Source organism: Hyalella azteca, unplaced genomic scaffold, assembly GCF_000764305.2.
Source record: "Hyalella azteca isolate HAZT.00-mixed unplaced genomic scaffold, Hazt_2.0.2 contig89, whole genome shotgun sequence".
Taxonomy (NCBI): Eukaryota; Metazoa; Arthropoda; class Malacostraca; order Amphipoda; family Hyalellidae; genus Hyalella; species Hyalella azteca.
In genome coordinates, this window is record NW_025930450.1 from 7886 (window position 1) to 20748 (window position 12863).

The window sequence follows — 12863 nt, forward strand, 5'->3', positions numbered from 1 at the left end:
GAGATTTGGGGTAATGCATGCACAGCCTCAGCATAGTGGCACACCAGTGATTTCTTAGAATCTGTTCATTTTCAATTTTCTTAATTTATTGAAGATTGAAACCAATATTGTTACAGGGAGCATAATTAAGCTAGTTTTTAGCACATCTCTTACTGCCTTCACACATTTATTTGATTGTAACCAATTATTCATTATTAACATTGCCATGTTTTCTCTTATCTCGTTCCAGCATCAATTTATTTTCCATTGCCAGTATCATTACCTTGATTTGAAGCTGTGGTAATTTGTCTGATCAATTGGGAATTCAGAAGGCTATTATTACTAGTTAGAAGGACTATTGCCTAGGTGAGTTGACTGCTGTTGTTGTCCCTTCAGGCTAATGGTAAGATGATGCTAAGTGTCTGAGCGTCACTGTCTTGCTCAAGTCTTTCTTACTTGAGCTTCATTTTCACAATTTTTAATAGAGGCTTTTGGTTCTTAAATTACCTGTTGTCATTGCAAGGTTTTCCTGAATGTGTATTTTGTTATGTGCTGGTATTATGAGTTTATTTAGTCTGTACCAGCTATTTTGAATCCATGCTTTGTGATGCTCTCTTAAAGTGCCAATATGATTTGTTAACATTTTTTGTCAAGTTATATTATTTGTTCAGTTAATTATCTACAGTCATTAAGTTCAGAGTTTAAAGCTTGAAATTTTAATGTTTGTTGTGCCTTAAATATGATTCTGTTTTCTGTTCAACTAATTGATGCTTCAAGAATGTTTATTGTCTTAATTGGCATGATGGCCATGAGTGGTTAAATTACATTAAAATATTTCTCATGCAACAAAGTCTTGTCTTGAGTGTTGCCAAGCTAATTTTTGTCAATTAATTTTAGTTATGCTTTTCAGTTAACCAGCACACGAACCACCTCCGCCTTCCCATGCTCTAATTTCTAGTTCACTTTTAGCATAACCACTCACAATCCACACATCACTTTTATTAGTCATTATTACCCATAGTATGTTTTGTTTACTTCAGTCACTTGTTTTGATTAATTTTGTACAAGATCCCTTAATTAATTTTATTGAGAAATTGTTTCATTATCCTTTCACGTAGTTACCTTTAAATTCATAAGCAGACAGAGAGTTTGTCTCACCTGCTAGAGACACACAGTAACAATATCATACCACCAAACAGGGTTATAAGGGGCGAGCGGGGTAAATTAGGACAGTTGTCTCACATTTTGTAGAAATGTTGTAGCAGCCAAACTAATCAAAATATTGCAGAACTAAAAATAGTGGCATAAAGTTCAACATTTTTATTATCTATGTAATCATATATATACTACCTCTAAAAAAAATCCCAGAAAAAAAGTGTGAAAAGGGAAATTTTGGAAAAAAAGGCTTGCTGGCCCACTAGAATCATTGTATCACATTACACAACATCCTTGACAAGCCTGGTACTTGCCATGGTTAAAATGATGAACGTTTATGTAGAATTTATGACAGTTCAGGCCCATGGTAATTATTTCATCTAATTTAAGCAATCAATTCTAACTCCCACACCACTACGGACATAGGGGTCTAATTTACAAAAAATTTTGCAATACCAGCATCTTATAACACACCTTTGGAAGATTTTAAAAATATATTTACACTAAATTCATCTTGACAATTATCTTTATTGACGAATCTTGGAGGCCAGCATAGTAAGGCTAAGAAAGTTAACAATATCTTCAAGATATTATAAGATATTTAATAATATCTTTAACATAAAATTCTAGTGTGTATGAAATCTAGAAGCTCCAAAGTCATATATTTTGTTTGATCTGAAACATTGTTGTTTGCAAACATGTAATTCCATGCAATTTCAAACTTGTGCAGCTCAGTACCACACTCCCACCAAATATCCTGCACAATGACTGCAACCAAAATGCTTTGCTGATGATTGAATAATTTTGGTCATGTCAGACAGCAGTATAAATGCATCATTTTACCATGCAAATAAAAAATATGTTACCACTTGCTTTATTAGCTCTTAAATGAAGAAAAATGATTATGTTACTATATCTAGGGTACAATAAAATATTTGGTATAATATGTGTGCATGACTTGACAAAAGAATTTGTGGTTCAAAATTGCTTAATACAGCATGGAAATACCATTCAAGGCTTGAAATATCATCAACTTACATCTTAGAACATCCAGTTGTGGCTTGGCAAGCCAATATGGAAAATTGGGTAGATTTCCATAAATTGCAGGCAGAATGATCATTTAACAGATGAATATTGAAATTAATGGGGGAAATGTATAGGTAGTTATTATTATTTTACATTGAAGAAGTAGAGGTATACTAATAAGATTCGAAAATGGAGTTAATGGATAGACTAAATTTATTGGTGTTTTCATCTTTTTTACTGTGATTTTACATTATGGGTGGCTTCTGACTAATTTTAGGTTTGAGAGCAGGTTTGGAATTTTTATCCTTATGAATGGAACCCCATATCTTCAAAGTGACAAATTTTTCAATGCATTTAGAGTCTTGCAGCCTGCTCATTGGTTCATACACTTATATTTACAATTAGATTGGACACAGGAGGAAATTCATCTACCAGGCATCTCATGGCTTGGAAAATGTCAAGCAATCTCTAGTGATAAGTCCCAGCATGAAAAAGTAGATATATTCCATGGTCCATGCCAGTTCAACTGTAAAAGTTATCCATACAAGCTAGGACACAGAACTCCAAAATCAGCATTATTCAATCAGAGAAGCCTCTTTCTTCATAATATATTTGGTAACATTCAACAAATTCTATAATTCTCATTGCTTTTTGTTGGCTATGGAAGTAACTGATAGAACTGCTCACGGAGCACAAAATTATGCACATAAGAATTTACTACAGCAGTTTTGCCAACAACTTGAACAGTTTTCATTACCACATCATGTTTCAATTTTGAGCAGCATAGGAAAAATGGTAGATGTCATTCAATATGATTTTTTAAATTCCCTTTTCAGCAGCATTGAACCCTATATTAATTTGTGATGAGGCTTGAGTACTGCCATGATGCAATGTCATGATGCACGTTAATACAAAAGAACATATTTTGAGGTTTTAACTGATCAATGCTCCTTTAAAGACAAGTCCACAGCACACTAGCTCCACCTCTCACAAGACACAACCCTGTACTAAGTAATCAAAATGCAGCGTTGGCCCACAACAGCAACTACATTTCAATCAGCAAGAAATTTTAAATACTTCAAAATAAAAGTAACTATTGAAGTCAGGTTTCAAGTCATTAAAAGCATACAAACATTGGTAATTTATGTTTTGGCCTGAATTCTAATGCTGTTAACATTGGGAAACTTCCAAGCATCTCTATCATCATAGATACTTGTTAAATAAATTATATTTTGGCTATATATGCCACTCAAAACCCCTTTCAGAACCAATTGGTCCACTTGATCTGACCAACTCAGAAAGAATGGCAACTTTGCCATTGGCACTGGCAGAGTAAGAGTTATACTACATTCTATATACGAAATCTCTAAAAAAATTCAATTTTATATTATTTATTATAGGTGAACTTTACATTGAAATGATTGAATATAAAATTTTAGGGCAATATTTGCCTTTGACCCAGAATTAAAATAATTAAATTTCCAACTTTCGTTGCTCAGAACTCAGAAGTCAGGTCCCTCCACACCAAGTGTCTGGTCCGCACTACTCACTATTTGATTGGGGGTAGTGCAGACCGAGACCAGGAGCCCTTCTCCAGGACAGATGAATACCGCTGATCCCAGAATGGCACCATAAGTACCTCAGCAACATTATGCTTCCATTTGCCCAGACTTGCCGGCAAACTAGGTCATTTCATGGGTCAATACTTAGGTGCGCATTTTTACTGCAGTGTGCAGTCATGTATTAAATGCCATTTGCCTTTTGTGGTGCACAATGACCAGAGATAACAACCCATACCAGACAACATGCACCAAAAGAAGATCACGGTTTTTCTGTCAGAATCTTGCAAAACTTACAAGAGTGGTGCACAACCTTCCTGTGCGGCTGTGTCCCACAGACACAGTCATGTCTGTAACTACTAACTAATATTATTCAAGTTTGAATGAGTCACACCATATGATCATGGGAATACAAGCTATTTCAAGAGCCGTAGTCAAAGCGTTCCAAAATAAATTAGGCAGTGGTAGTGAGTTGAAGGTGGAGAAGGGTTAAATTTGTGGTCAATTGCTCCACTCACACACGCAGCTTCCGCTGACAACTGATCCCAACCATGTGCATGCAAGTACAGAAATTGTAGTGGATCAAATCAGGCTCATTTACTTGGTATAGCATATCAGTACCAAAGTTGATAAGGCAGGTGTTGCCAATCACTGATTCCTACAATGTTCATAATTAGCTTGGAAGAGTTCTTAAAACCGATCATGGGATCATATCTATCCAAGATGACCATGGTGCTATAAAGCTTCTTGCTATAACCTAAATAAAATATTTCTGACGAACTTTGTTCTAAACATATTTACAATTATTGTAAAAATCAATCTAATTGGTTAATAATTGAAGCTTTGATGACCCTGTTGGCAAGTAACAAGTGTAAAGTCAGAAACTTGTCAGACATGCGTTCCAAAAGGCATGTTCTAAAGCCATTTTAACATGAGTTCTACCAAGCCTTTCAACACTTGATCTACCAGGCATTGCAACATTTGATTTACCAGGCATTGCAACATTTGTTCTACCAGGCATTTCACACAGGCATTGCTCACATTTCACCAGGCATTGCTCACATGTCAACTGGAATGGTTTCTGCATTCAAGAATTGCCTTTGACAAGTAACAGGCAAAAGATTGCACCATATATTCATCATTATTACTCCCACCTGTCATCGCTGAAAATTTTTTTGCAAGTAATTGTGATGTTAATACATATACCATTTATTATATGTAATGAAATCAAATCCTACATATTTATTACATGACATTTAACAAAAAAATACCTTTGCTACTTCTTGTTGCAACTTCTGGCCTGATATACCTTGCTGACCTGCCACTCTCCTCAGGACTTCTGGCCCAACTCCTTGCTGTCCTGCCACACATCAGGACTCCAATCACTCTTGCTGGGACTTATGGCCTACTACACCTGGCTGTCTGGCCATTCTCGTCGGGATTTGTAGCCTTAACACCTTGCTGTCCAGCCAATCTTGTCAGGACTTATAGCCTTAACACCTCACTGTCCTGCCACTCTTGTTAGGACGTCTGGCCTACAACACCTAGCACCTTGCAACGAGGGTCCTGTATTAGCAAAACGCCTTCGTAAAAGCAAGCTCTTGTGCTCTATGTGCAATGCCTGGATCCACAAGCGGTGCTCTGGCCTTTGCTCCATTTACCTCAACTCCGCAGACTGGATCTGCCCTATGTGCAGACGGTCTGACCCCATCCCAGTTAGACCCCCTCCCTCTCACCCCACCCCCCCCGGGGCGAACAAAGAACAAAAATGGCCAAAAAAGGCTGATAACTCAATATATACTAGTTTATTTGTAGGTTCTGCTATGCAAATTCCATTTATTTTCTTTTCGCAGTATTTAAAATTTAATTAGGAAGTACCCCTATCATAAATTTTAGCTGGCCAATGCAATTGAGAAAAACTAAATCATGGAATTTGTCCGGAACAAATGACCGACTGGCAACCCCATTTAAAAACAGTACAAAAAATGAAATAATAGTACAAGATGAAGCAATTGTAGTCAACGTGTTAATGGCTCACCTCTCTGTATAATCAATGTATACATCCCACCAGCCTCCACCTGCCCCCTGGGATACTTCCCAGAGCTCGCAGATATCTTTCTTTATCCCGGGAGACTGCCTGATAGTGGGCAATTTTAACGCCCATCATCCCTCTTGGTTCTCCCACACGGAAGACCAGAGAGCCGCAGCGCGAGGAACAGCAGTCGACGACCTCGTCACTGGTTCCTTCCTCGCCTACCTCAATGAGGACTCCCATACCAGACTCCCCTCCCATGGCCCGCCCTCCTCTCCAGACCTCGCCATCATCAGTGGTCACCTAATCCTCAGCACTTCCTGGACTCCTCAAGTCCCCCTCAACTCGGACCACCCGCCCATTCTGATCCATCTCCCTTCCTCTGCTGATTCCCCGACCCCCCGGGCCGCCCGCTCCTATGTCAACTTTAAAAAATCTGACTGGCCCGCCTACACGGCAGCCATCGAAGCGGCGCTCGAGACGGTCCCTCCTCCCACCTCGTGTGTGGCGGAGAGTCGACCTTAAAGGAAGTCCTGACGACCGCTGCCAGACAGCCATCCCTGCCGCATTCAGAAAGAACTTCACCCCATCAGTCAACCCTAGCACCCAGTTGCTCATAGAGCAACAGGATGACATTAGGGTGAGCAAACCAACCGACCCCCGGCTCCCAGAACTCAACCTGGAAATCAGCATCTCCATACAGGCCCATGCAAGGAACACCTGGCAAACACACCTTGCGTCTTGCAGCAGGCGTACCAACCAATCCAAACATTGGAATCTCCTCCGCTCCCTAGCCGGAAAGTGGAACCGCCCTCCCCCCAATCAGCCAACACAATTTGGTCGGAATTCCCTCTCCTCCCAGCACAAAATTTCCTCTGCCTTCTGCAAGCATTTCACTTCGGTCGCTCCTCACTCTCAGAGCCCCTCCACCCGCCGCCTCATACATCGAATCCGAGCCCAACATCCCCTCGACAGGGACTTCTCCTCTTTCACTCCCGACATGGNTTTCAACTACTCTTAACTTAACAACATGATTCCCTCACTGATGTATGGGGCATTCATGAGTGGATTATGAAAGACAACTGGTCCTACTAAGTCGCACAAGTCATTAAATATACTCCTAGTCACACTAGCATCCTAATCAGTAAATATACTCCTAGAAACAACTAGAAAATTGGACTAAGTCACATATGTCTGGATATAAAGTATCTAAGAAAAGCGCAAGGCTCATCAACTTCAAGTTGTATCCAAATTAAATTTTGGTTCATAGGTGGAATGTCTTATCTTCTTTCTTGATGGCCAGGAGTTGGTCGAGCGATCTTAGGTTCTCATCAAGAAGACTGTAGCTCCACACCAAGCGCTCCTAAACGTCAAATAAATGCATTCATAAGAACTAGCCTTCTAGAAATATCGACATCAGGAGGATGTTTAAACTGTTTTGTCACACACAAAGTCATCAATGCATTAGTTTCAGAAGTAAAGTTATTCAAGGGTCGACACAACATGGTTCAAGTAAGCAAAATGAAAATTGTGCAATAAAAGGACAGGATTAACATGAGAACCAGTGAAAACCATCCTTCATTCTTTATAAACAGGCATGAATAACTGGAAAACATTTGTTGTTAAGAACTCAATAATGACAAATAGTAGCATGGCGACATTTTAATGAGATGAAATGCACTGTACTCACCAAAATGGAGCATCAGGATGGGATTAGCAAGCAGAGGTGTAGATCGAATCATGCATTAAGGCGTCTTAAGCAGGCTTTTGAAGGTCAGAAAATAATCAGGTGCAACCAGTGAATTTCCAATTCAGCAATCAGGGGAGCAGACTAATCAAAAGTGCGTAACATATTGACTTGCAAGAATCTCGTCTCAATAACTTTTACTCTGCTTAAATATTACACCAAGGGAAACAAGATACAAGATTAATAACTTGCACATGACACACGAAAGATAATAAAATTAAACATGACCTACATTATGGTACAATTGTGAATGAATGATTCTACTGTATACTATAGCTAATGTTCTGCGGCCCTCTTCAACGGATTCTAACTCCCGGCGCCCTCCAGCCCGCACAATCGCCGCTGCAGTTGACCTCTCAAAGGCCTTCGACAGTGTCGACCACCCTCTCCTTCTGAGCATGATTGCGGCCTCGGACCTACATCATAACCTGGTCCGTTGGCTGTGCTGCTACCTTAGAGGCAGGCAGGCATCCTGCCTCTACCTCAGAACGCAGTCGCCTTTCGGAGCCATCCACTCGGGCGTTCCCCAGGGCTCGGTCATCTCGCCGGCCCTCTTTAACCACTTCATCTCCGACATCCCAGTTCCGACCCCCAACATTGCCTCATATGCGGATGATCTTACCATCTTCGTGTCGTCCCAGAGGCTCGACGCTGCTGAGGCTGAGCTCGCTGTGCTCCTGCGGAACGTCTCGGATTGGTCGGCTGCCAAGAAACTGGGCGTGGCTCCTGGCAAATCCTCGGTCACGCTCTTCACCCCAGACAACCACCAATCTCGATCCCACCCTGCTGACGCCATAAACGCCGTACTCGCAGCCTCGCCACCGCCGATTGTATCAGTGGAGGCCTCACTCCCTCGCCCCTACCGCTCGGCGCTATCCTAGCTCCGCTCGGGATACTGCAGCTCCCTGGCGTCCGATTCCGCCAGGATCGGACACTTCCCTAGCTCCGCCTGCCCGGAGTGCGACGAACCCCTCCAGTCCGTCCAACACCTCTTCGCCTGCCCCGCCTTCCTCACGTCTCTCAGCGTCTCCTTACTGTGGGACAGCCCAGTGGAGGCAGCGGCTTTCCTGGCCACCCTCCCTGCCTTCGCCCATTTCCCCCCTCTTCCAGTGCCTGCCCCCCGCCCACCACCAGAGCCTCCCCTCCGCCGAGGTGACGGTCGCAACGAACAACAACAACAATAATGACCGATAAGTGGCCCCCATAGCCATACTTGACTAATAAACTGAGTTGTTATATTTAAGGTGTCAAATAAACTGAGCTCTATTTAACATTCATCATCACATCAGTTATTGGAACTTAATCAAGTAAGCATCAAGGTTTTTTCAAATGACATTTACTGGTTATTTAAAAATAGACAAATGCAAGTAACTGACTAAAACAAATCAATGTGTTTAATAGTGATGAAAACACTTATTCTTGATTAGGAGTTGATCTGATACATAAGTTTGCATAATGGTCTTCACTTCAACTACAACCATCCTAAACCACCAATTAGGTTAGTCTTCTGCATTTTTAATAATTAACGTAAAGATCAATTACACCAGGAGGGAACAGCAGGCACACATAGAGAACCAAGACCAGGGCAAACACCAACATATGGAGTCAAGCTTCAAATTTTAATTACTTGTTCCTTCAATAATTGGCCTGCACCCTGTCTAGAAAAGTCAAACATTAAGAAATTTGGCAGCCATAAGGAGTTCACCACATCAGTAACCTCTTTATACTGGACATAGATAAGAAACCAAATCAAATAGTACACATTTACTCAAACAACTTGCACTTCAGGAACTGGGGGTTTGCAAATACCCCTTAGCAGGAAACTCCTGCTACCTTGCAGCATGAATGAAAATGGGTCTCCCCAGAACACAACACAAATATTCTTATATCCAAATATCAAGATTCTATAATTTTTACTAATTTCCTGCATTCCAATGGATGGGAAAGAAAAGACAATATAGTCTACTTCTTATACTTCTAATCTTCATTATTCTATTCTCTGTACATATAGAAATGCATTACATGGCAGAACACACATTAGTCATAAAATAATTGAGTCTACAAATGGTTGGTGAAAATGTGCAGGTAAGGCATAATTTGAACTCTGGTTTCTAATCAGGTCAAATGACGTCACATTGACAGAAAAATATGCTACCTAAGTATAGCACGACCTTCAGTTAAAATATGTCAGTCAAGGTCATACTGTGCAAAGTAAAAGAAGTAACAGGCAAAGGAATGACAGGTGATTCATGGGAAATTATATACAATGCCAGGAACACAAAGCTGGAAAATAAACAACCACAGATAGGGAACTGAAACGATGTTTCTGTTGAATGCATAGCATTAATGTGCCGCTGTAGTCCAATTCCTGAACTAGAGGTGTATTTAGAGCAGCGGTGGGGTCCTGAAGCAGGATGTTCTAGATGAACGTGCTGCTGCAGTTGGCCTGCACCTGCAGGAACCACTCCATGCTGAGAACACCCAAGCCTGTTGTGTTGCTTGGAGGTGGATGCTCCAGATATGTCAGCAACAGCAGCAGCGTCCCCTGCAGCAGGTGCTGATCCACCTTCGCCAAACTAATGATAAAAATACTGAGTAAAACAATATCAAATTTAATATCAACTGCAGTAAACTGTTGACTTCCAAGTTTCATTTTCATTTAAATAATCTAGTTGTCCCATATCCCTTAAAATCCTCTAACAGAAAACGGAAATTGTGACAAATATTTTAATAATTTGGGAGCAGTTTTTACCCAGTCTGTTCTGGTTCATGCAAGGATTGTTCAGCAGAAATAGTTGGTTTGAAAAAATAAGCAATGCAATTACCTGGTCTCCAATAGGAGTATTATTTTATCAATGTTTTGTGACATTTTGGCAGCAACTCAATAGCCCAATTTTCATCAAAACGTGGAAATTTCAACCAATAAATCAACAGTTACCCTCATAACACCACACATGGCCCAGAACTGCTGCCACCCTCAAGTCAAAGTCATTGACCAACTTCTTATGCTTGAACACAACCCGAAAATCCTTGATGCTCATTTCGACATCTAGCCACATAACCACAGCAGCATAAGCGTGAAAATGCAATAACATACTAAAAACCTCTCATGAACATTTGTTAATGCTGAGGATACTTTACTACAAACAATAAAATAAAAACATGTTGTCCAATAATTGAATATGATAGCCCACAGTACCCCTATCACTTCTTCAAAACTCACTCGCCTCCAAATAGTTTAAAAAGGGGCCTTGCATACAATAAGCGATTGCTCTATGCAACAGCCAAAAATCATCCATACTTTGAAAGTGAAATTCTCTCCATCCAACAACACACCAATCTCCTACAGCAATGTCTCCATCCACAATACCCCTGCCACCAAAACACAAGACCAAACCACCAAGCTTGCAACATGTAAGACACTTGGCATACCAAAATACATCAACATCATTTAACCAATACTACCAATCATCACCAGCCCTACCCTTTAAATAGCCAGTAGCAGCCTCCATACTAACGCCGCCCGAGCAGTCATTGACTCACAACAAACGCAAGCAATCTATCTTCTGTTGGCCCCAAAAAGGATATACTACATGATTCCTCATAGAATTCTCTGCAAGTTTATAATTTCTGAACAGCACATGAATATGTTTGCACAATTACTAGCTTTAAAATATCTTTCATGTCAATCTTGCTTAATGTCAAAAATCATGCTTGCTGGTATTCATATTAACATATATATATAAACTCAAGCTCCAGCCTCCTTCAAGATGTTACAAGACTTTTTCACTGCACCGCGCAATTCCAAACAAAATGCCAATCATGCTGCATCCAGGCGTTGTTTTGAACCACGACAATGCCTATCCACACACAGAAAATCAACAAATCAAAAGCAAGATCTTGATATTTTCTTGGGCTGAGAACATTTGGATCAACCTCCACACAATTCCAATCTGGCACTGAGTGACTATCATTCATTTATGCACTTGAAGAAGCACCTGGCAGGGCCTGCATTTGAATAACAATTTTTTAAATGATAATCCATGTTAGCATTTCAAATGCTTTGGTAAATATTTACTTGCATATCAACCACCTACCTCATTTCCATATAAGAATGGTTCCTCTTTAATGACTACATCTTCAATTCCATAATCAGGTTCCTCCTTGATGGAGATAGCAGAAACTTTGAGGACTGGTGGAGGGCCTATTTTCTCTGAGGCTGGAAAATATGTATATTAATGTACTTGTACTGCAGGGCTATAGAGCAAGCTATCTCACAGTACATACAATGTTCACCAAATTGACAAGTCAATTTAGCTTTAAACAAAATATTATTTTCACTCAGATGAGATAGACTAATAAGGTGGCATGTTCTCACACAACATCACCAATTCTTGAATTGAAACTTCAAAGATTTATATACAGATGAGAATTAAATTAAATAAATTGACATAACCTCAGTTCCTCCTCTGAATATTAACAATTGATTGTGAGGCACATGGCATCTGGCTTACCTTCAGACTTAACTTTGCTGCCACCAGAAGATACTTGACTGAGGCTCTGCTCAGGGCATCTGCCACTCCTGACTGCAGCATCGGAGAGTTGGTGCAGCACAACACTGCATTCTTTGTCTATGAATGCCATCCCCAGATGTGATGTAAATTATTAATCACTGAGGTTTAAGCATTCAATCTTTTAAAGTTGGCAGTAGTTAGTAGCATTTTTTCATGATATATTTGGTCACGTTTAACAAATTCTGCAATTCTCATTGATTTTTGTTGGCTATAGAAATAATTGATAGATCTGCTCACGGAGCACATTTTATGTACATAGGAATTTACTCTTGCAGTTTTTGCCAACAACTTGAATAGTTTTCAGTACCATTTAGTGTTTCATTTTTGTGCAGCATCGTAAGATTGTAAGATGTCATTCAATATGATTTTTGAACTCTCTAATTAGCAGCATTGTACCCTAAAATAATTTGTATTGAGGCTTGAGCACCATCATGATGCAATTCTATAGTTAATATAAATAATATGATATTTTGCAATTTTAACCAATCAATGCTCCTTTCAAGGCCGGTCTACAGAAAACTAGCATCACCTCTCACATGACTTGTGAAAGAAATCCTGTAGCTCCAATGTGACAAATCAGATATATAACATAATTCTTATATTCAATATAAAAAGTTCATTTTTCTACTGCATACCAAGTAAACCAAAGGACGCATCAGCTAAAAACAGCAACAACTGTTCAATTAACACGAAATTTTACTTATTTCCCCATGAAAGTACCTATTGAAGTCAGGTTTCAAGACACTAAAAGCTTGAAAATATTAATAATTCATTATTACTTTGCAATTACA

At 39.9% G+C, this 12863-nt stretch overlaps 1 protein-coding gene across 1 annotated transcript; it reads right to left on the minus strand.

Annotated features, from left to right (window-relative positions):
* Positions 1-8518: 8518 nt before the first annotated feature.
* Positions 8519-12318, minus strand: LOC108667913. Its single transcript, XM_018155012.1, has 5 exons — positions 12310-12318; positions 12013-12058; positions 11596-11717; positions 9764-10074; positions 8519-8723 (listed from the first exon to the last, which is right to left on the minus strand). The coding sequence occupies exons 1-5, from the start codon at positions 12316-12318 to the stop codon at positions 8519-8521; spliced, it is 693 nt and encodes a 230-aa protein (XP_018010501.1).
* Positions 12319-12863: the final 545 nt, after the last annotated feature.